The 27,437-nt window shown below is 44.0% G+C and overlaps 1 protein-coding gene across 4 annotated transcripts in view; it reads left to right on the top strand.

Moving 5' to 3' along the window:
• The window catches only part of LOC121697639 (protein bicaudal D homolog 1-like), a 30,433-nt gene extending 15,212 nt beyond the window's left edge, over positions 1–15,221 (top strand). Inside the window, exons 2-9 of one of the 4 annotated variants that reach the window (XM_042079245.1) lie at positions 295–507; positions 2,040–2,192; positions 2,804–3,298; positions 5,185–6,351; positions 8,255–8,406; positions 9,022–9,232; positions 14,289–14,377; positions 14,958–15,221. In XM_042079245.1, the coding sequence (XP_041935179.1) occupies positions 295–507; positions 2,040–2,192; positions 2,804–3,298; positions 5,185–6,351; positions 8,255–8,406; positions 9,022–9,232; positions 14,289–14,377; positions 14,958–15,135 (2,658 nt within the window). In that variant the 3' untranslated portion in view covers positions 15,136–15,221. Of the gene's footprint in view, positions 1–294; positions 508–2,039; positions 2,193–2,803; positions 3,299–5,184; positions 6,352–8,180; positions 8,407–9,021; positions 12,868–14,288; positions 14,378–14,957 lie in introns of those variants that run through there. The other 3 variants (XM_042079246.1, XM_042079244.1, XM_042079247.1) reach the window with 3 other exon arrangements.
• The last annotated feature ends 12,216 nt before the right edge of the window (positions 15,222–27,437 follow it).

Here is a 27,437-nt window from a genome sequence, read left to right as displayed (position 1 = left end):
ACTCTCTTACCTCTTCTGGATTGCCACCGTTTAAATCTTCCATCCCTCTTTATCCCTTGACAAGTAAAACACATGTATTCTTCAAGAATGACAAGTTCTATGCTCTCTCTCCCACTCTCTCTCTCTCTTTTCTCCATCTATGGTAGACTTTAAAATCCATTTCCTCAAGTCTGACAAGAAAATAAATGAAATATCCTGGGCATGAAAATGAAAATAATCCCTCACTCTTTTCCTTAATGAAATAGTCGAGACTAAATCCCCCCCCCCCTCCTCCTCTGTCCTTCTCTATGTCAGGCCTTCAGTCAGGCGTACACCACCCAGCGGAAGGTTGCCGAGGATGGCGAGAGCAACGAGGAGACGCTGCTGCAGGAGTCGGCCAGCAAGGAGGCCTACTACATGGGCCGCCTGCTGGACATGCAGGCCGAGCTCAAGCTCAACCGCTCGGTGACCTCCAACACGCAGGCCGAGAACGACCGGCTGGCAGCCCTGCTGCAGGAGCTGCGCGAGGTGAGAACACACACCTGTGTGTGTGATACGCCATGCAGTCTGTGGTCAAATATACTATGGTCATCATGAATGAAAAATTATTGGTTAAAGGTACACTATGCAAGATTTTCACCTTTACGAAGCCAATTTGATGGTAAATGAACTTGTAACAGGCGAATCGTTCACCTAGCACAGCTATATATCATAGACGTAGCGAGAAAACCAGCCAACTTCAAGAACGACGGCCCAAGAAATCTTGCGAGAATCGTGAAACATTACCTTGTCAGTAGATATAGCTCTTTGGAGATAATTTTTGCCTGTTGTTAATCCTTCTCCTCCACAACAAAAGCATTTTCATTGTGTACAGGGGGGATAAGTCACAAAAAGTTTGCTATTTACAACAGAGTAAAATATAAATATATCGCGACTCCAGAGGGAGCTCTACAGTTGCCAAAAATATGTATACCTGCATAGTGTATCTTTAAATAAAATAAAAGAAAGCACCAGCAAAATGTCATTGTCATTGGAATCATCTTAAGTTTCCCCCACCTTAAGGCTTGCATCAGCATCATGACAGCAATGAGAAAACCTCAGAGAGTTTGTTTTAGCCAAGTGCTGTTCCAAGTGGGGTAAATTATAAATACAGTGTATGCATAGATCTATTATTAAAGGGTGGTGCTAGGAGGGAACTGGAACCCCTTATGCCATAACAAATGAGCTAGAATTTAGCCCTCAGACATGCAATGGTTTACAGAAGGAGAGCATGACCCTCACCGCAGGGGAAATTTGTGCTGCTCAATTGTTGTGGTGCTGATGGTTTGCAGCAGCTCTCTGTGAGGGGAAGACGTGGATGCCCTGAGCAGAAGCTGACCCAGCAGTGGCTCCGCATGCAGAGTGACGGCCACTGTGGCTTGAGGCGCGCTGTGGGGCACACAGTATTAATCAACTGCATGTGCTTGCACTACAGAGAGAGAGAGAGAGAGAGAGAGAGAGAGAGAGACAGAGAGCGAGAGAGACTGCACACTAGACTACACTAGTGACGGCTATATTTCTTTGCATATGAACCTTGTACTGTCTTGAGAGATGGTGTTCTCTAGATGGGAAGTCTGCTTTTGTTAGATTTGCCTTATTATACAGCAGCAAGGTGCCATCATTTGCTGCTAATGTAATAATGACTAATGTTTAATTATGTTTTAATCATTAATTGATTGATGTTGATTAATGTTTTCTTTCCTGTTTGTGTTTATGGTGTTCTGATGCTTTTAATGATCTGTCAAGTCTAATCTTCCTTCACTCTCTCTATCCCTTTTTCTCTCTCTCCCTCTTTCTCTCTCTCTTTCTCTCCCTCCATCCTTCTCTCTCTCCCTCTCTCTCTCTCCCTCTCTCTCTTGCCTCTCCCTTTCTCTCTCTTTTTCTCCCTTTCTCTCTTTCCTTCTCTCTCTCTCTCTCTCTCTCTCTCTCTCTTTTTTTTTCCCTTTCTCTCCCTCCCTCTCTCTCTCTCTTTCTCTCTCTCTCTCTCTCTTTGCTTCTCCTTGTTTGTCTCCCTCTCTCAGGGAAATGAGATGCTGGAGCTACAGAGGAGCCGGATGCGGGAGGAGATCCGGGAGTATAAATTTCGGGAGGCTCGCCTGCTGCAGGACTATACGGAGCTGGAGGAGGAGAACATCACTCTGCAGAAACTCGTGTCCAGTCTCAAACAGAGCCAGGTTCGGTCATAACTCAGGCCCTCCTCTGTTAATCTGCCATGCAATTCCAGGAGGCCGTCTATACTGTGTTTCCACTCTCCACCGGCCAGCAAAATAGTAGTCTGTGTACTTACACAGATCTACTCCCCCTACATCATTTACAGTTGTGAAAGGGTTACATTGCCTTACTCAACATTCAGTGACATTCTCTTGACAATTAAGGTCGAACAGCAGAATTACATAAATAAATTTGCATGGTTGGCTTGAGTGACAGTGGGTGTTTTAAGCATCAAAGATGTATACTGTGTTGGTTAAATTCAGTCTCTCCACTATATATTTATATGCTTTAGACTTATGTTCAGTTTAGTTAATGACTTTATTATTTGAAAGTATTGCTAAGGAATGATGCTACAAACCATAGCAACATTGTAGCTACATAGAGCCTGTGTCAGATCCATGGTCTATATAGAGTTGCTAGTATTTAGCATGAACAACATATAACATGTAAAAACCTATGTAGATCCCTTATTCTCTAAACTGCTGGGTCATCCTGGCATGGGCATGCAGTACATAGTGCATGGTCCAGGGTTATGAGTGAATGGTGGAGTGTTACTCCTCACTGCCCTCTGCAGGTGGAGTACGAGGGCCTGAAGCACGAGATCAAGGTTCTGGAGGAGGAGACGGTGCTGCTGAACAGCCAGCTGGAGGATGCTCTTCGGCTGAAGGACATTTCCGAGGGCCAGCTGGAGGAGGCGCTGGACGCCCTCAAGAGCGAGCGCGAGCAGAAGAACACCCTGCGCAAGGAGCTGGCCCACCACCTCAGCCTAGGTGAGGGTGGCTTTGTCCCTGGCAGCACCGGCACCCACCTCTGCTCCCTGACCTCGGCCCCGCCTAGCGGCAGCGCTACCCCCACCGCGGCCACCTCGCCGGGCAGCGAGGAGGGGGGCAAGTGCAACGGGCACCTGCTTCAGGGGGCGGCCGGGGCGCTGCTGCTGACCAGGGCCAATGGGGAGCTCCGGCAGGCTACCGCGCCACGCAAAGGAGAGCAGCCGTCGATGCCACCGCCGGACCTCTTCAGCGAGTTGAACCTGACGGAGATCCAGAAGCTCAAGCAGCAGCTCGTGCAGGTAGGGCGGCTAGTGCTACCTACTGACCAGGGGTCGTTTACTGTCATTAGTAAAAATGCACTTTAGATCAAATAAGGATGGCAACTAAAACCTCAAGTGAAGGAAGATTTCCCCACCACCTCCACAAGATGTTTACTTATCATACCACATATGTTTACCATATATTACAGTAATTTTTCTGTGTATTAGCCTCATTGTGTATAAGCCGCAGGACAGTGTTTTATGCAAGATAAAAGAAACAAAACCATATTAATACCATATTAAATGCCCTGTGTATTAACCTCATAGCTGAAGAAATTTAGCAAACTCAATGTATAAGCTGTGGCTAATAGTTGGGAAATGACAGTATACATTGATTGCATCTACACCATACAGTGGTCACTGCACGTCTTTAAGGATTCCATAGGGCAGGAGCTGTGACAACCTCTATGATTTAAGAGCTGCCCACCCGTATATTACTAGTGTGCTAACAGCAATTTTATCGATAAATAGAAAAAACAGCTATTTTATGTGCTTTTGGGCCATTCCATGAAATTCTTGAGCAATATCATTCTCTTTGCTCAAAGAGGGAGGGGACCTGCTGGTGAATTGCTTGCAGCTTGTATTGTGACACTGGCACTGCAAGGACACTGAAAGGTTCTTCTACCAGTAGAACCCCTTTTAATAGACGCCATGCTGGAAGGGAACATCCCAGAAAGAGAGAGAGAGAGAGGAACCAGTGCCGCATTAGTGAGGGGTGTTTACGAGTTAGATACTGCAATGTCTACAGATGAAACCTGACCCTACTCTCTCTCTCTCTCTCTCTCTCTCTCACTCTCACTCTCTCTCTCAAACACACACGAACACACACACACTTCCTGATGCATTTAGCTTATTATTAACCTCCATGTCTCCAAGACTATTGATTGCCTATTGTAGTGATTCATGTTTGGGATGCTTGGGAAGATCATGCAAGCTGTTGCTGTTCTTAGATACTGTATGTAAATCATGTTTTGTTGAAATAGAACATTCTAGTGCCTAGAGTTGGATAGTGATCAGTCAGAAGTATGTACAGCCCTTTTTGTTATAATGTGTACTTCCTCATATTTGGTCAAGAATTACGTCACATTTCAAGTGATAACAAGTGATAGTGGCTTGCACAGAAGGCTTTACACACAAAAACCACTAATTCGTGTGTAAGTTTAACAGGGTGACGTGACAACAGATGAGAGAACTCAGATACAGGTAGTTAGGATACAGGTAGTAGCCTCTGTAAGCCTTCACATTGAGGAAGTGATACATTTAGCTTAAGTGCGAGATTAAGAATAAGCGATGTGATACCCTGATGTGAGAAAGCAGGAAGTGATGTGTGAAAGTCCAGAAAAACCAACATCACTGAAAACAAGAAGAAATGACCTGAATGAGCCCAAGCTTTGTTCCAAACCTCAGTCACTCTAGTTGCTGATAGTTTGCATGACAATAATGCGAGTGATAATTGCGGCGTTTTTTTTCTCACAGTTCCATGGTGTGGTCTGTCTCTGCTTCTACCTCTGCCTCTGTTTCTACCTTATATACTTAAAAAAAATAGCATGTTAAGTTTGTGCACTCGCAGTCTATAGTGTTGCTTTAGCACAGACCACTCATACTTTTAGCCTTAAGCCCAATTCACACCAATGATTCGCAACGAGATGAGCTGCAACATTCTATAAACCAGCAACTTGCTGCAACGTTCTAAAACCTTGCAACAGCGACTAGACATGGTGAATGCTTTGCGACGGCTTGCAACAGCTGGCAAAGGCGTGCAAAATTTAATTCACACCGCTGCAACACGGTTTCGTCTGGTCGCAAATCTTTGGTGTGAATTGGGCTTTAGTTGATTGTAGTTGTCTCACGTGTCTCTGGTGCAGGTGGAGCGGGAGAAGTCGACTCTGTCCACCAGCCTGCAGGAGTGTGAGGCCCAGCTGCAGCACACGCAGACGGCCCTGTTCGAGCAGCACACCCGGGCACGCCGCCTCCGTGAGCGCCTGGGCTCCATCCGCCGACGCCAGCGCAGCACCGGCGACAAGAAGGCCCTGGAGGACGAGGAAGAGGAGGAGGACGAGGAGAAGGACCTGCTGTCGTACGCCGAGGGCCCCAGCGTGGAGGTGATGCGCTGCAAGTACAAGGTGGCGGTGACGGAGGTTGTGGGCCTGAAGGCCGAGCTAAAGGAGCTGAAGGAGCGCTACAACCAGCGGGTGGAGGGCGAGGCGGAGGTGCGCGGCCAGGGTCAGATGCAGCAGCAGGCCCTGGAGGGGCAGGTGGCCCGGCTGGAGCGCAGCTGCCGCGAGGGCCGCGAGAAGGTCGCCGCCCTGGAGGCCGAGGCGAGAGCGGCGGCCGGCGCGGCCAGCGACAGCCAGGCGCTGCTGAACAGCGCGCAGGACGAGCTGGTGACCTTCAGCGAGGAGCTGGCGCAGCTCTACCACCACGTCTGCCTGTGCAACAACGAGACGCCCAACCGCGTCATGCTGGACTACTACCGGCAGAGCCGCTCGCCGTTGCGCGGCGGGGGGGTGCTCAAGGTGCCGCAGGGCCAGGAGGAGCACCGCGCGCTGCTGACCCCGCGCCTGGCCCGCCGCCTGGCCGCCATCAACGCCGCCACCAACGCCTCCAACTCCTCCAGCGAGTCGCGCAGCCCCTCGGACTCGCCCTCCAAAGACCCGCCGGCTGCCAGCAAAGCCGCGGGCGAGCGCAGCCCGGCGCGCACCACCCCCAGTGCCTCGTCCTCTTCCTCTTCCTCCTCGCCTGCTCCCGACACGCCTGGCGGTGGCGCCAGCAGCGGACCGGACCCGCGTCGGGAGCCCACCAACATCTGCCACCTGAACGCCATCATCCGCGACCAGATCAAGCACCTGCAGAGGGCCGTGGACCGCTCGCTGCAGCTGTCGTGCCAGAGGGCTGCCGCACGTGAGCTGGCCCCGCTGCTGGACAAGGACAAGGAGGCCTGCATGGAGGAGCTCCTCAAGCTCAAGTCCCTGCTGAGCACCAAGCGGGAGCAGATTGCTACGCTGCGGCTGGTCCTCAAGGCCAACAAGCAAGTGGGTATCACTGCACTAACCACAGATTTCTGGCTAAGGGTCATTCACACCAGGAAAGATAATGCTAAAAATAAATGTAACTATAATGATATGAGCGAGCACGCTGACCAACGAAGGACAGTCTCCTTGTGTTGTTGAATGTTATGTTTAAATGTGAATGGAATCTCAGGCTCTTTTATAGTTCTCAAAATCACTCTGAATGTGATCGCCAACGTTATTGTTCTTCATGTCGTTATCGTTATAGTATAGTATGTGTTGACATCGTTATTCATATTAGCTAGAGCGATATGTTTTTGCCGCTATCGTTATAGTCATCGCTCTTAGTGTGAACGGCCCTTGAGTACTCAATGTAATACTAAATACATACAGTATATGCTTTGCACTTTTGTAGTTTTACTTTTCTACACTTATGTGCTTATTCGCCTTATTCACGCGGCAGCCATTGTAAACCAAAACGAGGCTACAGGGTACACAAACCAAAGGATTGTTGTGTTCTCTGCATTTGCCAGTAGATTGCGAAAATGCATTAATGATATAGTCAGTGTACCCTGTAGCCTCGTTTTGGTTTACACAATGGCCGCCGCCTGAATAAGGCGAATGGCAACTATGTACTGCAACAGGGACTAGCTAATCAAAATTTGTTTATTTCACTCACTGAAACAGTCATTGCCTGTGTGTTCTTCACTAATAGTGAAACTAGTGTAGTTTTCTATCCTATTGAGTAGATTCCTAGAGTAGAGACCATGTAACTTTACACTGATGTTTGAGATCCTTAGGTGCAGCATTGGCCTGTAGTGGAGATGTACATTGGGGAGGGTTAATTCATCAGCATTAGTGCGGTGTAAATGATCTTGCTTGCATGTTGTGTTTTGCTTTTGCCCACTTTGTTTGCCCATAATAAGGGAAATCATTGGAAGCCCCCTTTAATCAAAGTAATGCAATCTGATTCAATGAAACTCTTTTTTCTCTTTTCCTCCAGTTTTATTCTTTGGGATTAAAAGCTCAGACCACGCCATGGCCTCTCTCGGCCCCTTGTGATTTACAATGGAGCGCGTTTATAGATTTCCGCACTGATGTGAAAGCGCTGGGCTGTACGGCCGCAGTGCAATTACTACTCTCATCATGGTGTGCTACACACAGTCCAGTCACTCCCTTCCCAAGCCTACATACAGTACACAGGTCACACCAGCTACTGATGCCTGCAGTAGTCCTGTGTCAGCATGTTCTATAGGATCCCAAGCCCAACGGAAAATGTATTATTAAAAATAGTGTATGACTTTGGGGTATGTTGTCATGTTCAGAGTGTAGAAAGTGGAGCCATTAGCAGGAAGTGAAGGTTCATTCATCATTCGAAAGATCTGTTCCATTATCCATAGCTATGGCTATGCCACAAGCGTCAACCATAAGTTATGAAGCTCATGTCACATTTTATGCCTGGTCTGAGACCATTACTCTCCTCAGAGCTTGAAATTTCCTTTGTCTTGACTTGAGTGGATATAATGTACCTTCTAAATGGTATCACTCCGATATGCAGATGCTGATTCATATATGCAGGACATATTTTAGGTTTATGTGAAAAAACAAAATACACAATATTTGAATAATGTTTATTTATATGTTTATTCAAATACCGTTTGGAAGAATGGGGACATTTTTATTCATCATTCCAATAAATACAAAACTAGTGTTTTGTAGAAGGATGATGGAATAATAGGGAATATGTTGCAGGTGGAATTCTTTTGTGTATGTTTGCCTGACTATTTATATCTCCATCAACTAATTTTAACCATCTGAAGGAAAGCTTAGACCTGCGTTTGCATTGTCATCAGCATAGTCAGCAGTTCTATGGACTAATCAGGCGTTTGATGATGACGATGATAAATGGCTCCCATGGTTCCTTCAGACTGCAGAGGTGGCTCTGGCCAACCTGAAGAGCAAGTACGAGAATGAGAAAACCATGGTGACGGAGACCATGATGAAGCTGAGGAACGAGCTCAAGGCTCTGAAAGAGGACGCCGCCACCTTCTCCTCCCTCAGGGCCATGTTTGCCACCAGGTGAGAGAGGCCACACACACATACTCCACACACACACACACACACACACACACACACACACTCACACATACACATGTCCCCCTCAACTATAAATCATCCCTCGCTGACAGCTAACTGTAGCCTGCTGGGAGATGCCTTCCCCACCACTGTGTGTCACTGTAAGGTCAAAACAGAAATAGCCAGCAATAGTATTGTGGGAACACTCAAAGAGATGGTGGCAACATCTCTATGGTGGCATTTCTTTGACACCCCTTGGTCTTTCTGTCTTCCTTTAAAAGCTGATGTCTTACTTCTTGACAGATTGTCCAGAGGGCCAGAATATGACTCACCTCTCACAATCTTTTTCAGGTCTTTGTGACTTTTCACTTGTGTCTCTTTCCCACATCACTTGTGTCTCTTTTATGGCTCTGTTTTTCCCCTGTCATTGTTTCTTTCCTTATTGCCTCTCCTCCTTCCAAATGTGACTTTTTCTTTCTGATCCTGTTCTTCTTGAAATTGTCTTTCTTTCAACCTGTCATCCCCTCTCTATTTTCTCCCTAAATTATGTGTCTCTCTGTTTTCTCTCTCTTCTTACTTTGCCCTGTCACCCCTCCGTTCCTGTCCTCCACCCCCTAGGTGTGACGAGTACGTGACCCAGCTGGACGAGATGCAGCGTCAGCTGGCGGCGGCCGAGGACGAGAAGAAGACGCTCAACTCGCTGCTGCGCATGGCCATCCAGCAGAAGCTGGCGCTCACTCAGCGCCTGGAGGACCTGGAGTTTGACCACGAGCAGTCGCACCGCACGCGCTCGTCCAAGGCCTCGCGTCTCCGGAGCTCCGCGCCCAAAGTAAGTGGACTGAGCTTGGCCGGCCTGGCCGGCTCACCCCCCGGCTCCCCGGCCACGTCTTTGGCGGCTGCGGCCTTAGCCGCGGGTCTCCCATCCCCCACCACTGTCTTCGCCGCATCCTTCGGCAGAGCCCCCCTGCCCCCCTCGCTCTCGTCGTCCGCCCCCTCGGCACCGAGTAGCCCCCCCTCCCTGGAGGCGCCGGCCTCTCCGGCCTCCACGGCCTCCACGTGGACGCCGCCGGCCACGCCGCTGCGGCTCAGCCACTCGCAGTGGTCCATGGGCGTGCGGACGTACGTGGTGGAGCCCCGCTCGCTCGGCACCCAGTACCCCCACCTGAGCCGGGCGTCCGCCCTCACCCGCCGCTACAACGCGCCCGAGTCGCACGCGGCCTCCTCCGCACCACACCACAGCCCGGGCTCGCTGCCCTCCTCCCCCTATCGCTCGCCCGCGCTGGACACCCAGCGCCTGTCGTGGAGCTCCCCGCGCACGCGTCCCCACCTCCACCCCCTCATTAGCCTCTCCCGCTCCTCCGTCTCCTCTGCCACACGCTACACCCCCTCCAGCAGCTACAGCCAGCTCTACTCCCGAAACTACACCTCCAATCACCACCGCTACTAAGACTGAGGCCAGGTTGACATAGAGAGGAGGACTGACTGGTTTCCTGTTGTGTGCTGTTTGTTTTGCGTGTGACAAGCCTCTTTGCTTTTCTGAATGTAATAGTGACTTTTTTTATTTCATTGTTTTGTTGCTCAGGGATTTTTGTATTCGTAAGGCGCACTGGTGGCCCTGCCTTCCCCCACAGACTGTTGATCGGTCTTCTTGAGGACACTGTGTATTGCTGCTGATTCCTCTCTGTGTGTCCCACTCTCCCTATCCTACTTGAAAACGATGAACATTCTGAGAATGTGGACTTTACAATGTAAGCCTCCACTGACAGAGAAAGCAGAGAACATTCAGCACGGACACTGGCCAGGCGGCTGAGGCTATGACTATGCTTATGACTTTACATAACGGTGAACCGTACTAACACCCCTATAAAAGTGTTCACGTCTTAGTTCAGTGTCATACTACTACACACCAATACTGTATATGCACTGAGGGATCCAGCACTGTGCTCTCTGACCCATCCTATCCTATCTAGTTACCTTTTCTACTGATGAGGTTTTATAACAAGAGTGGTTCACACTGAAATCCGTTTGAACTTACTAGGATCGTTTTCAGTCTGAAATTCAGGAGAATATGCTGGAGACATCATCTGATTTTTTTAAATATTCCACCCTTAACACCTTACAACCGTTCAATGCTAATCTTTGCAGTGTAACTTTGAGATGCTCATTCTGGTTTGTCATTTGATTATTTAATTTTCAGTGGAATTTCCCCGGCTAGCACATCCCATAAGGAAAATAGATTTCAGTCATTGATTCAGAGGGACTATAGTATACTAGCATGTTACATAGTATACTACAGTTCCCAGATTCATTCAAGACAGTGATGTAGGCCAATTAAAAGTGATCGTCCAAGATATGGATTTATAGAGTGCTGATTGGTGGATCTCCCCATTATCAGTTGTAGCTTACTCTTAGTGTGGACAGCAGATCGTCCCTCTGTTGGCCAGTCCCTCGGCTGGTTCTGCTGTGCTAAGAAGGGGCAGTAGTTTTTGATTGAATGTAACTTTGTGATGGAACTCTTCAGCGACATCCCACACCACAACTCAGGGAATCTCACACATGTTTGAAAGGTGTGTGTTAGGAATGATGCAGTAGTGCAGACTAGCAATGTACAGTCAGTCAGTCAGGCTGACACCACAGGAAGGGTTATATGCAGTAAAGACCAGTGAGGGTCACTAGCACACATAGAATGTGTCTGACACATATTGTTTACGTTGATTTTCAGTGAGGAATTAGCCGTCGGTTTAGGGTTGTTTGGTGTTAGCATTCAGAACTTTGCTTTCATACACGTTTTTTTGTTGGCTGGAGCATACCCTCTCGAGTGGACAGCCAAGTGATATCTTGCCAGACAGGACAAATTGCTGTCAAGGGCACTCTTTATATGTAGGGGCAGATTTGTACAACAAAATAGTTGGGTAGAGTCCCGTTGACCGTCCATGGTTTTAATTGTCCCGTTTTTTTGAATACCAGTATTTTTGTTGCATTGCAAAAAACCTATTTGGATGAGTACATAGTAAATATGTCTGTGCCGATCACTTGGAATTGTATTCCATATAGCAACTACAGTGTAGCATACTGCAATGTACACACTGTTACAGCCAACTCTTAATAATGCCAACATATGCCTGAGCACTGTTGTACTCTCACTTAGAACTGCTGAGCATTTTACATGACAATGTTTTGAAGTCGGTCCAAACTGACGTGGAGCCACTGAGCATTTGACAGTCAATTCCCTCATGGGCCCCTTCATTCTTCCATTTAAGACATTCAAGGCTGCTACACACCTCTCAACGCTATTGTCAGACCAATGGCACTGGGTGATGGTTTAACAATAACAGAACCAAGACTTCTCACATGCTGTTGCTCAAACCTTGCCAAAGTCACCAACTCTGGCCCTTACACAAGCCTTAGTACATGCAGTACCATTGCAGTACAACACTTGGCCTTACTGAAATCACTGGCCTTAGAGAATGTGTATTCAGCTATGTTAATGCACATCACACTGTTCACCTTTTTTTCACTCCAACAAACGCAACACTGGCCTTAGCATGTTCACTACATATTTTTAGACAGACCCCCCCCCCATATAACCAGTATTTTTCCACTGACCTGATGGAAGAAATTCTAAGTGATTCCTTTTAAAAAAAAATGCAGTATTAATGTACCTGAGGGAGTTGAAAGCCTGCAGTTTTTACAAACGTAGGCAGCCTTGCAATCAGCCCGTATGTTTGGTGGTGGTTGGAGTATGGCTTGTTTGTGGTCCACTACGATAGGTTGGGCTCAAGATTGGGTGGAGCTTGTAATCTGGACAGGAAGTGTTCTAGACGGAAACCAGTGAAACCTCCTCTCTGTCAACCCTTTCTCCGTAAGGCCTCTTCCACATACACAAACACACACACACATACAGACACTCACATACACTGTCTCAGACACACACATTTACAGTATACACACACACATCCACACACACACATCCACACACACACACACACACAGCAAACCGTCACCCAGTGTTCCCCTACTCAGACTCCTAAACCGCAGCTCATCTCCATCTGATCCCAATTCATGACGTGCCATAGCATCTCAAACCTGTCAAATGCTCTCAGGGTCCCTGTGGGTTATAAAATGTGTCAGCTCTATTCAATGAGCCGAACTTTCATCTTTTATTTCTTGATTTCTCATGCTGGGTTGAAATGAAAAAGCATTTACTCTGTTTCAGTCTGACCATCGAACAGGGTGTATGTTTGAATGTGCTGTTTTTTATATCTATAAATTATACATCAGACCACTTTTTGTGCTAATGTCTCACAGTCATCTTGGACAGACTGTTATCTCCCTCTATTCACTGAATGTGTCAGCCTGTTAAACCATACGCATATGCATGTATATAGGGTACAAAAAAGATATAACTCAATTGTGCATAGTGTTGTGTTAATCCACGTATATTCTGTAAATACCTGGTAAAAACAGAACTACACTTTGTCTTTGTCTTTCTTTGTTGCTTTTGTCTGCTTTATTTACTTATCTTTAAATTAGATATAAATCATAGAATTAGTTTAATTTCTGTTTTACAGCACCTCCCGCTAACAAATTATACTCCGCATTATTGCTTCCTCTTTGACAGATTAGTGTTATCTCCACAGTTTTATCTACCCAGTAACATCTAATCTGTCTACTGTATCTGGACTTGGCATTTTACCACCCTGCTCCATTGTGTCCACAGCAGTGCACGTTCACAGTCCCTGCCCGACAGAGGTTTTGGACAGAATATGTTGAGGGTTTTGTGTCTCCCACATGGAATAAATCGACAGGAAGGGAATTTACGATAGACAGTACCAACGACCAGAATGCTTATGGCAGGGTTATAAACAAAAGTGAAGGTACAGAGGATTTAGATAGATAGATAGATAGATACTTTATTGATCCCCAAGGGGAAATTCAAGGAAAGGGAAATTCAAGGATTTAAAGGTGTGTCATGTGACAGCTAATGTACAGACAAGAATACACGTGAAGGCCCATAGTGTGTAGTCTGCAGGGGTCTCCTGCTTAAGCTCTCAGGAACCTTGTCAGTTATCCAACCACTCACGCTCTATGCACTGTATAGTGGCTATTTAAAACAGCAAGCAATGTTAAGCATACAGTTTTGTGAGCGACTATATACAGTAACCACACTATATAACCACGTTTACATGGACATTTTTTTGTCATTCCGATTAAACTTTTCAGATTGAATATGACTCGCTCCAGTCTCAACGGCACGTCTACTTTCTCCATACGCATATCAGTTCTAAACTTCTCTCGCTTTCTCTCTCATCCCTGCGCACAGGGCTCTCTTAAAGGAGCCACACCATTTTACAACAATAGGTTATAGGCTACCCCAAACATCTAAACTTGATATCATAATGTTTTGTCAAGTGTACGCTTGTAATTGAAAGTAGCCTAATTATACAGTAAATGACTTCAGTCATTTTTGGAACTAGATATCTGTTTGAATTCAGTTGTTGTAACCCCAGTGTCTATTACGTAATGGCCTATTTTAAACTTCCGTGATCAATTTATATTCCCGTAACAGTGATCAATTTGTGCCCCCCTTGGAAAAATGTAATGCTCGTCCGTGAATTGGTGTCTTCCGCCGGGTCTGATTGTTATTCCAATTGAGCCGTTATTCCGTTTCTTATCAGATTAAAAATGTCCATGTAAACGTGGCTACTGTTTCCATAGTGCTTGCTGTGTTAAATGTTGCATAATATCCACGTAAGTTGCGGTGATCCATAAAGTTCTTGCTCTTGTCCTCCACATTATCTCTGTCCCCGCCCTGCTTGGTGGATCGATGTGGTTTCATGTCTGCCCTTCTTCCTACAGCGCTGTATGCATATCTAATCTCTCAGTCTCTCCTAGATCGTCAGCAGCCTTCTGCCACCACAGTGCCGCCATACCCCTCACAGCTAAGACGGAGCCGGGCCCTGCAGCTCCGCAGGTAACTCCACAACACTGACTACAAATGGGAGTGAAAAGTGTCAGGACCCTTTTATGATACTTTGGCAGAAGCATTTTTGATACAGATACAGATATTAGTTGTCAATCTTAATAAAAAATGTTGTGGCATTAGCAGGGATATTTTCGAAGGAGAAAGTGGTAGAGGAAGGAGGAGGTAGAGGAGGTGCATGAGAAGTGCATGGTAGGTGTGTTGGGTTGTTAAAAGTGTTAGGAGAAAAAGTACCTGTGGAAGAGTTGGGGCTTCAAGAGCTTCTTGAAGATAGAGAGGGATGCCTCCTTGTCAAGATTGTGCTTATGATCAGCAAGAAAACACTTAACGCTGAAAATAATGTAAACTGTAAGTTGTACTATTTACAACCTTACGCAGAGGATGGAAGTGTGGGTAACATACAAGCAAACATACTTGTGTATTGTGTTTATGGAAATAGCATTGTGTTGACATAATGAAAATAGCATTGTGTTGACATAATGAAAATAGCATTGTGGTTGTTTTGTCAAGTGGAACATGTTTATTTCCACCTTTTCTCCCCTCGTGGCCTGTCCCATGGGCCTCTCCGCAGACGCAGCGTCGCCGTCGCTCTCCAGGACTCGCCAGGCCGCTGGTCAAACAGTAGTAGCAGCCGCAGCCCTCCCTGTAGCCCCCGCTACTGCCTCCCCCAGTTGCACCAGTTCCGCCAGCTGCCACGGCCCCTGGGCCCTCGCCCTGCCTTTGTCCCTCCCCCGTCACCCCCACCTTAGGCCCTCTGGATGACCTACCTTTAGAACAAAAACACACACACACACACACACACACACACACACACACACACACACACAGCAGTGCCTACATTCCTCATCCAGCCACGCTGGTTCCCAAACCCCCCACCCTGTAAGCAACAGCCAGTCGGTTGCTGAATGTGGTTGGATGAGTATCGACTCTGCTGAAGGTGGAACAGAGACCTATAACAGGCAGGCAGAGTTGGCTGGGTTTGGGAGTAAGGCTTGACCTTTGAATCTGGCGTGTCAGGCCAAAGGACTTTCCATTGCTGTGAGAAGAGAGGCTATCATCACTAACCTATTCATATATTCATGTATTCCCATTGTTGTGTACTCTTATTTATTCATAACAGAACATTAATTGTTTACACGGTTGGACACACTTTTTGGACCACAGTTGTGTCAGCTGAATGTATAACTGTACAATCACTACCGGTTGAATGGATTAACCAACTATGGCAATGCACCAATTAAGCATGTGATGTTATACCGACAATGAAAGCAATCCAAAAGGCTTAATTTGGATTTAGATTAGTGAATGGGGCAATGGGGATCAAGATTCATTGTGATTAAACATAATATTTAGCTTCTGTGAAAGATTTGGGTTTCATTTTGGGAAGTTTATATTTCTGATTTTATATGACAACCATATTGTCCGGCAAAGTTTTTTGTACAACTTTCAAATAGATTGCATTGACTTTATTATTTCATTCCATATTATGCTTCATTGTCAGCAGTAATCAATGTCACATTTCAGTGAAGTATAACAAGTTACTTAAATGCAGTGAACTACCTCTTTAAGTATTCTATTCTCTATTCGCCTCAGCCTCATTCTTAATGTCTCTCTCTCTCGCACACACACACACACAAACGCGCCTACACACACACTTGTAGTTTCTCTCTGTTGTGTACACCTTCATTGCAAAACAATTCCAATAGCTTTGCTGACACACTTGAGTTGGTTGTTAGATTTATCCTTCACATGACTTCAGATTGAGCCATGCCACATGCCTGTTGGTTGTGAACGTAATGCTTTTGTGTTTTAATAACAATCCACCATGGGGGAAGCCCATAGAACAAGCACAACAACAACAAAATAAAACAACCGTAAAATGCATTCCAGTTCCCAGTTGTGATATTGACTGTTACACTTCAACCACAATTCAATGCTGCAGATGGATATCTCCCCAAATTTGCACCATTCTGTCTGAAGACTTTCTTCTTTGATTATTGAAAATCTTACTGAAAGACAGACTTCCCTAAACAAATACATTGTTTAAAAAAGACACTTAAATGAGTGAATATGTATAAAAGCTTATATCAAACCTTGAGACAGTTATGAGGTCTGAGGTGGAACTTCCAAGATATATGACGTGTATGACCAGCATACACCAAAGCATGGCTACAACTGCAAGAACAGATGATAAGATTGCTTGCTCCCTGCTTCTCCTTGCCTGCAACAGACAATAAACGTGACAAACTGCCAAAGACGCTGTTAAAATCCCTTTTAATTGTGTATTTGGTGAAAGTGTCGACATTCAGCGTTTTTTGTTCTTTTTGATTGATTTAAAGGTCATCTGAATCCTTTGGCCAACATCAGCACTGTCCTGCTAGATCATAGTCCTTTTTTTAAGGTGCCTGTCTCCCAAATATCACATCTAGTATTCATTTGTATGTTTCACTCTTTTTTAAATGTTGCTATGAGTTTTTACTGATAATCATCATGTAGATCAAATAGAACGAAATAGTAATGTACCAGACTGAAATCTGTGAGAAACACAAAGATTATTTGCACAACATTAGCCAGCCATGGCGTGGACTGAGAGAGATTAACTTCACAAAGGACAAGGGATGCCATTTCAATACAAACCACACAGGAAATAAATGTAAAAAAAGAAACACTGGGTAAGCAATACAGTGATACTCTTAGACTACATCCACCGTTTTGTATCTCACATTAAAGTATAATGCCTTGAAAATTAAAAATAAAGAAAAGTAACCATAAAAGTGAGTCAGTTGACTTTGTGTGTCAGTTTCATTTTAGAAGATGTCATGTGGTTATGTATTTTTACCTGCTGATATTTTACTTGAGTTCAGGTATCAGTAAAGCATGTATTTAAGAGCTAAAGGCAGAGGGCTACCTGTTGGCCTGCAACATGGCATCACCCACACATCTTTGTAAAGGCTGTAAGAGCAGGGATGGGCAGTATTTCTGATACATTTCTGATGCGATTTGTGTAAAAACCAGAGGGGGGGATGATTTTGAATAAGTTTGTAACCCCCCCCCCCCCAAAAAAAAAAATAAATTAAATAAAAAATGAACGAACGATTCATAGCCTAGTAATGTCATGGCTAATAATACTATTTTTGGCACCTTTGTAACATTTTAGTTTTAGTTTACCGTGGTGTATGACTTTAAACAGCGAGTGTGCTTGGTATGATGATCAGCTCCTCTAATGCAGGGTAGGACTACGTTTTGACAAGCATACAAATTCACCTTGTTCTTGCCCCATCTGAAATGACTTCTCTACTTTTGCTGCCTCCATCCTTTCTGTATTTGTTGTGTAAAAAAACGTTGTATATGATGGCACTGAAGTCTTAAGTTAGTGAATTGGCTAACAGTGTTAGTTGGTAACCAAATAGCCTACACATTGCGCTACACGCTGCATAGGCTACGTGCATTCTCTCTCCCGCTGTTTATTGTAGCCTGTAGAAAAAAATAGCCTATCATACTGTCAGTTAATTGCCTACAGTGCAGTGAAGAGTTTGGAGAGTAAAGTTATAGGGCAACTTGAAGTTTTATGAAAATAATTTACGAACCAGAACATAAAGACCATGAAGCTTCTATTTCTTGCAGCTGTTAAAACACCCGCTAGATAGTTTAAATACCCACCAACATTCGTTTTTGCAGTACAGATTATTTCTAAAAGTTATTTGTCTACTACTGGCTGATTTATCAAACGAGTGTTTTCTCGTTCGTCCTCCGCAAACTACATATTGAATAAGCGATGCCAAGCAATTTCTGTAACACTTTTTGTGACATTCAGCAAATATCTCCTCATTTAATGTAAGTTCCTTCGGACAATAGGCCTACGTTCTACTCTACGTGCAGTTGTCCTCCATCTCAGTTGCATCAGTTTTCTAATTTTGAAGGTTCTAAAACATTATGCTTCACTGAATCCTTCTCGTTTTCTTTCATTTGTCCAGCTAACTTTTCCATTGAACCTAGCCATTTTTGATGGATTACACACTCGACATTCTGAGGGACATTCCAGAATTAGAGGACATTTTGGCATTTACACTTTTTAAATAATTATTTTCTATTTTAACATTTTATGTTGAATATTTAAGAAATATAGGTCATAAACTACTAAATTATATGATTTGTCAAGCTCAGGCATCAACGGTACTTTTTCCACCTCATATGTTTTATTTGCTGTGTACATGTAGTTACGCAACCCTGTTACAAATACAAAATAGCATGAAAAAAGTATATTTTTTAAATATTTTTCAGTAAATCCTTTTTCATTCAATAAATGAAGTAATTTTACACTGAATAGTCATATGATTTCAGGTAAGATTGTTAATATATATTATATATGTTAATTAGACTAACTATCAAAGGCTTAATTATCTTCCATTTGAACAGTGACATGCAGTTTTTTCAATAATTCCAGTATCTATTCTCAAATATGCTCAGATACATTGTGCATATAATCATATAAGCTAAGGACTATAGATGTAATTTTTTGTGTGATAGCAAAATTACTTACCATTATTTATCCTTATTTTAATAAAAATGTTTTTGTAACAGGGTTGCAAATTGAGTCATAACATCATAAATCTGTATAAATCCATTAGAAATTCTGATATTAGGCCTATCTATTGCAAATAATCACAAATATCTAACCACAATGTGTTTATTTTCAGCTGTAATTGAATTTCAACATGTATTGTAGCACACTATGCTGCAATGACGCTGTACTAACAGAAGAACATCTGGCAATTTATTTAAAATATGTAAATAATGTTTAATTATACAAATACATTAATTTTTATCATTTAACTCAGCATATTTAATTATAAATATATCATAGTTAACAAAAAATACCCTGATAACTATGATAATAACCATGTTACTTTCATTAGAGTAACAGGGTTGCGAGTAACAGGGTTGCGAATTAATGCTAATATAGCATCTACCTTATGAACAGAAGCTAGCTGTGAAATTTTGCTATTTTACCAAGGTCAAGGACCAATGTGGTTATACAAATACAGAAAATAACAATTGTTCAACATTAATCTTAAAACATGAGTAACAGGGTTGCATGGTTAAGCTTTACATACTCAATTATCCCAGAAAAGTTTGAAAAAATATTAAAATTGGAAGAGGACACTCACCTTTGGTCTACCCATGTTTTTTGAAAATGATTGGATGATGTCATTTCTTGTTTGTAATATGACATAATATTTTAACCCTTTATCAGACAGGCAAAAATAGTATTGGTAACAGGGTTGCGTGCACATTCGGGGACACAACTTCATGGCACAATAAATAGTATTCAAAATATGTTATAATCAAAGAAATTATTTTTTACAGATACAATAAATGCGTATCCACAAAATACTGCAAAAGATAATATATTAAAGACTTATTTTAGCTGTTCAATTTGGTTTAAAAGTTGGTCATCAGGAGCCGGGGACAGGATAAAAAACCCATTTTAAGGGGTGTTCAAGAACTAATCGGTATTTTTAATCATGTAAAGGAACTACTTTTCCCCAGCAGATTATTATGTTTTGCTTCATGACAGTTTCACTTGCAGGTTATGTGAACATTTTTGTTATTTTGGACTTGAATATTTGAAATATCAGGGGGGGACAACAAATGTCCTCTAATTCTGGAATGTCCCCTGAAATGTCCTGCACGATCAAGGCCAAATTAAGTTATCACGCAGCCACTGTGTCAGCAGCATCAGTGCTGACAGTGACGGTGCGTTTCTGATGTCAGATTATTATGTAGGCTAGCCTACTAGACTGTTCTCACGTTGCAGCGCTTTACTTATATGAAGTAGCATTAATCAATCTGAGGGGCAAAGGGGGATAAATGTTGTCCCCCCCCCGACGATAAAAATAATTTAGCAGAGGTAGGGATAGGAAAACCAGAGGGGGGGAAATCCTCACCATCCCCCCCTACAAATCGCACCCTGGATACATCTATATATAAATTACAGGAACGTATGTCTGTCTTTGGGCCCTATTTTGGCGATCAGAAACGAATGGTCAGAGGCGCAAAGTTTATAGACATTAAAGACGTGGCCAGCCCACAATCACTCATTTAATGGCGTGATTTTATGATCAACATCCTTTAAACCAATGAGAATAACATCTGTCATTCCTTTTAACAGCAAGCAGCGCAACTTCAAACAGTGCATTGGTATTTTGATAATCAGCGGCGCATTTGAAGGAATCAGCACACAAAACCATATGGAACACAGGGATTCACCGTGGTCTCAATGACATAACAGTTCTACACAGCTAATTACTTTCACTATTGACTGACAAGTAGTTACTATCGAAAACATAGCCTGACAAAAGTAACACTTACCCTACCCTTACCTGCACTTACCCTGTTCAAATGACTGAATAAAAATACAAATCCTAAGGATATTTATCCTGCAGAGGAGTTGCTGCTTACATCTCGTGCGTCTTCAGCTGTGCTTTATATGCGCCTTTCGTTATTCGCCACCCGGCAGCCAGAACGAGGCTACAGTGTACACTTACCATCACACTTCAGTCTAGCAGATGGTGGTAATGCACTCCTGCACTCCGTTTGCAAACTGCCAAAAAAAAAAAAACCTTTCAGAAGAGTAAGAAGGGTTCGCTGGCCAGCCAGAGTCGGCCAGAGTAACCTTCTTCTTCTTCAGTGAGTTTTTTGGCAGTTTGAGGGTGTAAGATAGCGATTTGTGCTGGATCATGCGCCAGACCACACCTTATGTCGTTAATTGCCACACCTCTGCGCACCAGGTTTAATAAAAGTGGAACACATGGCGAAAAAATCCTTACATTATTGAGTGTAAGATAAGAATAAGCCTTGCGTCATGGTTTGCGCCACCTTGCACAGGGTACACGATAGGGCCCTTTGTCTGTTAGTCTGTTATTTGCATATCTCTCGAACCGTTTGTCCGATTGTTTTCAGACTTGACTGGTGTCTCGCTATGGTCACGAATAAGATCAGTACCGTTGTTTGGATAAGAAATGCAAAAGATATTGGTAAATATATTGGTAAAAGAAGCACACATTGGCTTTCGCCGCTTTACTGTAGCTGCTCCCTCTCTCACACAGCAGAGGATAGAAGCAGGGCTTTGGCAGAACTGGATCAGTGTAGGTTGCACAGGTAAAGTTTCGAATGGACCATGGTACAATGATAACTGCCCAAAATCTTATGCTAGTGTCAAAAGGTGTTGTGTTAGCTTGCTAATTGTTTTGTTTATTTATGCACTATTTTGATGTATCATTTCAAGTGCCCTAGTTGTGTGTATTTGCACTGTTTGATCACTACGTAGATCTCTAGTAAGCTTGTTATTGTTTGCTGTGCTTCACGTGTGTCGAGATGTCATGTAAACACACACCTGATGTCTTTCCCCACTAATGATTCCATTAGCCAGCCATTGGCTAAAGCACTAATTCCCCTCCCCATAAAAAAGCCATAGATGTAGACTCACGGCGCCCCGGCGATCGAATGGCTGCCTTGTCACTACTCCCCACCAGCATCGGATCCAAGACGCCTCTCCCTTGAGCACGCTACCTCCTATGCCACGCCGCTTGCCTCCTCCGGTTGAACCTGCTGCCACCTGCCTGCCATCGCTCCTGTGCTGCGGTTCCCTTGGCTACCGAGAGTCATTACTGCACGACTGCACTCCCTACTGGAAGGGCCGTGAGATTTTTATCTGTGTGAATGCGTCTGAAGTTTGAATAATCCCGCGGTCTCTGGTTTATTATCCTGTTCTGTTCTCCTGCCAGCGACGAGACGAAGACATTGGCTTGCTGAACGACCCGGAAGTTCCAGAGTGGATCGCGAGCCTTGGAGGCGGATCTGGACTGTGTGCAAGCTTTATTGTGGACTGAGCAACCCCTGGTGGCCCTGGAGCAGACTTTCTCCTAAATTGCTGCAGCTCTAGCTACTAGCTATTTATTACTTCCTTACTATTTCAATTCTACTTTTATCATTGAATATTTTAAGAATTTATTATTGTTTACATTGTAATAAATTAGAAATATTTTTATCTTAAAAACTCGCTTCAGTGTTTTGTGTTGTTGTGGCCCGGGGTTCCAAATATACACTGGTTTGGTTGACCGGTGACACTAGCACATATGGATATTAGCTAATATCTACTATGCTGATGGAAAGATCCAAATCAAACCTGGTATCTTACTCACTATAAGGGCAAAATGCACAAATACAATGTTTGCCCTGGACCTCCTAAGCAGATTGATGGATCTTCATTAAAGCACAGTTATTCATTAAAGTCCAGATTAACTGATAGGTATTCAAGGTCATGGGGTCAAAGGTTAAGGTCTAATTCTTTGCCTCATACAAGGCTATGGCTGACAATCAACATGTTAAGTCCATCTTATCTTACTGAAGTGCAATGTTGTTGTTTTAGGTTTTTATTGATGTCATAGATGCTGATGCTGATCAGTCTGATGAATAGTGTGAGGCTTGAAATGTAACTTCTAGTGATACTTCAAATAAAAAAGTAAAAGGGGAGCTAGTGTGCGGATATTTTTTGAGATTTTCTACGGCAATACTTTTTTACCCACCACCTGCCCCCACATAACAACAATGTGTGATGGGCTTTCCAAACTCACAGCTGAAGATTTCTACAGCCTGAAATGAATGGGATTTTGTGGATTTAGGTGAAAAAGGTGTTCACCTAATATATTTTGGACTGTACCATCAAGGGAAAACTGATTTAACCCGAACCATATTTTTTTCTGAAAGCTTATACCCTCAGAATGTGATCTATCATGACTTGAGACTTGTCCCACCCTCCTCATTAGTATGCTGTCCATGCATAATAAATACATTGGGTATTGGTAAATAGAGTATATGGCTGATACCTCTTTGGGCTGTACCATTTAGGGAAACTGATTCAACCACCTAAACCCTATATTTTCTGAAAGCAAATCTAACATAGGTTTTGACATTTCTCACCCCCCCCACCCCCCCCCCCCCCCTTTATTTTGCTGCCCGTTCATAATACATAGGGCCCTATTGTGTACCTGGTGCAAAGCACAATGCAAGTCTTATTCATATTATACACCCAGTCAGTGTTGAACTTTTATTATACCTTGCATCCAGGGCTGTGGCAGTTAACAACATGAGGTGTGGGCTGCCGCATGATCCATGGTGCAAATCGCTATCTTACACCCTCTAAAAACCCTTACGCCACTGACCAAGAAAAACCTGGTCTGTAGCGATAGCACAGCTAAAGATGCACCGTGACGAGATGTAAGCAGCCCTTAACAACCACTCCCAAACAACTCCACTGCTATCCTTGGGATTTTTATTGAATCATTATTGGGGTAAGTGTTGTTTTTTTCAGGCTATTTTTTCGACGATAACCCCTTATCAGTCAATAGTGAAAGTAAACTAGATGTACCGCAGAGCGGAACTAAATATGACCTCCGCCCAGTCCTGCACATTCTCTCCGCAAAAATAAATCGTGGTTGTCAATTTGTCTCCATCTCCTACTATAGGCCTATCCCCTACTCTTGCAACTTTTGTGTATGTAAATGAGTGTGTGCATGCTTTTGTGTATATGTGTGCTTCTGTGTGTGTGTTTTAGTAAAGCAAGGTTTAGTGGAATCCCTGTGGACACATCCTAAATGTCTTTAAGCTTTGCGCCTCTGGCCATCCGTTTCTGATCGCGAAGTTAGGGCCCAAAATCTACAAATAAACGACAAAAATCTACAGTTCAAATGATACCAAATATTTTGCTCTATTTACTGCGACCTTCAACCCTAATTCACTCAGACTAATAGCTTAAGGCAGTCCAACTGAAATGTCAAATGAAACTGAAAATGAAAATTAATAATTAAAAACAGCCCAAACAAGATTGTTGCGACTCTGAGCCCTCCTTGTGTGATGATGTTTACCTGTGTAGGTTCACAGGGCACCAACAAAGGCAACCAGTCCTATTGCCTTTATGCCAATCCTTAACAGAAACAAATGACATATCTCAATGAACCACGATGACAGAACAGATTGTTGGGTGTGTTTGAATTCCATTTCTACATTCCACAGTGGGGAGAAGTTCACCTTGTCTAAATTAGCTTGAATCTGCTTGCACGCAAGACGTCTGTGTATGGAACACAGGGATTCCACTAAATCTTGCTTTACTAAAACCTGTTTGTGACTAGCCTACATGCATCTGCACTCGCCTATTATTTAAATCTCATAGGCAAAGTGAAACTATCTTCACCGTGGTCTCATAGTCAATGACAGAAAACAGTTCTACACAGTTAATTACTTTCACTATTAACTGACAACGAGTTACCATGTGTGTCTACAGCTGTGTTTTATATGCGCCTTTCGCTGTAGACCAGGTTTTTCTTGGTCAGTGGTGTAATGATATTTAGAGGATGTAAGCAGGGGTGTTGAACTGGGGCTGAAAGTGGGATTGATTACCAGGGCCCCAAAGGGGGAGAGGGCCCTTGAAAAGTCTGGAATATATTCATGAGGGGGGACATGGGTGCCCATCAGGACTGCCTATGCATAGGGCCCAGGACCTTGTGCTACACCCCTGGGTGTAAGATACCGATGTTAATTCCTCACTCTATTGAGTGTAAGATAAGAATAAGCCTTGCGTCACACCTTGGACCGGGTGCACGATAGCACTCATTGGGCTCTATTATGATGGTCAAAAGCGCGGCGCAAAGCATATTCTCATCACAACGCTTTTTTTCGCCATGCCCGTCTCTTGTGGGGTGTGGCAATTAACAACCTAAGGTGGGGTCTGGCGCATTATCTAAAAATCGCTATCTTACACTATCTAAAAAGCATTACGCCACTGACCAAAAAAAACCTGGTCTTTAGCGAAAGGCGCATTTGAAGCACAGCTGAAGACGCACTGTCACGAGGATGTTTAAAGGATGTTACTTGGATGTTGACTGGCAATTAAAATAGCCTTCTCTCACGTTGCGCTTTGAAAGTTGAACTAAGTTCAACGCTCAGTTTGTTCAACGCTAGCCGGGTTCACATTGTACACAGCATGTGCTGCGCTCGCCACTAGGCTGCTCTAGGTTGCACCGCAGCAGACGCAAGAGCGGCTAAGGCCCATTTAACACCGGGTGCATGGCGTGAGTGTATCAGCTGCGTGGCGTGTCCGTTTTTATTTAGGCTCCCATGTTAACAGGTTAGAAGCTTGTACACCGCCTGCGTGACACGCACATCTCAGGCGCCGCTCGAGCTGCGCAGTAAACGCGTGCATGCTAGGAATAGGACTCGCGTCGATTTTTCATGGAAGCGTTTCCATTCAAAAGAGTGAAGAAAAAAAATGATGTGAGGAAAAAGAGACGTTTTAATTGGCAGAGAGGCTGCCGCAGCACCGCATTAGACACGCTTCTGGTAAGCAAAGACATAGAAAACGCCACGCAACCGCCACACAACTGACACGCAACAGACACACACGCCTAAAGGCCCATTCACAGCAAGAACGATAGCGATAACTATAAATAAATATCGTTCTCGTTAATGTGAATGAGACGTTCACACATAAACTATAACGATAACGACATGAAGAACGATATTGTTGGGGATCACTTTCAGAGCGATTTTCAGAAGGATAAAAAGCTAATAGACAATCAGAACTAATCGAATTTTAACATCACATTCAAAAGGTGCTCTAAGCGATGCCACACGTTTTTTAGGCTAAAACATTTTTTGTCACTTACAGCAAACATCACCTCACCATCCGCTAGCTGCCTGTGTCCTGAATACACTGTAAAAAACGCGATCTCTGTGGACAGCCCAGGCTCCAGAAACGGCAACAAAAACAACCTGGGCAAACCTAGCCCATAAAAACATAACAAATTGTTCCAGCAAATCACAGACGAGATGCTCTTTAGGGGACTTTCAATTGCACGGGAGAGAGGGGGAGAAAGTAGCGAGCTAGCTCTCTGTTATGTTTGAATGTCAACAGAAGTGACGTTACCCAGCATCACTTAGAGCGCCTTTAACACAAGGAGAGACTTTGTTTATCGTTGTTCAGTGTGAATGCTTTTATCGTTATCTTTATGTTCTTGGTGTGAATAGGCCTGCTTGCACTACGCTTTGCGCGCAAGCCATCGAAAATAATGGGTTTCATAGTGCAGCACTGCTAGCCTGACAAACCAGACCCACATTAAAATGTAGGGTCTGGGCACTCACCGTTCGCAGTGCTCAGTCCGAGGGGCGGGATAATCGGTTGTCTTTCAAATTCCCTTTGCACGCAATTGGACAGCGCTGAGTCCCATGCGTTTTCAACCAGTGGAGCTAGTTGGCTAGTTCAAACTTTGGCCAACTTGAAACAAGCTTAACTCGCGTCACACTGTTAGCCAACAGCAACATCCATCTTCTTTGTTTTCAAGTAGCAGGGAATTCAAGCCAAATGGTTGCCTGATAGAAGTTTAATTTTTCGAGCTCACAAGCCAACGGAGAGTTGCTAGACTAGCACTGGAAGCAAATGTAATTTGCTGCCGCTAGGGTGCGTCTAGATTTGTGCAACCGCAATGTGAACCCCCCTTTACGCCACTGTACCGCTGCCGAACCATAGAAAACAACAGGAAACCGCGAATTCCACTGTTGTAGAAAGAAATGGCTCTACATTGCCAGCAACCATTCATCCAATGTTGCAAAGGCACATTCTGTTTAGTAATCTGATATAATTTTAAAAGGCTAACTGAGAAAACATAGAACCCTTTTGCAATTAAAGCACATAATGTAATCTGAAAACTGCTGCCCTGATTAAAAAAAACAATGCAAATGAGCTGGTATTCTCTATAATGGAGTGGAATGGAAATTTGTGTCTCCAAAATTTTGACTGGTAGTGTATTTTAGCCCATCCCCTAAGTAAGAGTAATGTTGAACGATGTTTGCTACCTGTTCCATTCTGTTCGACGCATATTATCGAGTAAAATGTCTACTCTATGATGTACAATGAACGGGAGGCGTGGGGTGTGAAATTGGAATGGGCGGTAGTTACCTTTCCTAGTTAATCTCAGGATCTGCAGGCGTTCGTGGT

Source organism: Alosa sapidissima, chromosome 22 (assembly GCF_018492685.1).
Source record: "Alosa sapidissima isolate fAloSap1 chromosome 22, fAloSap1.pri, whole genome shotgun sequence".
Lineage (NCBI taxonomy): Eukaryota > Metazoa > Chordata > Actinopteri > Clupeiformes > Clupeidae > Alosa > Alosa sapidissima.
Note: the sequence above shows the minus strand (reverse complement) of the source record. Positions and strands in the feature narration are given on the sequence as shown.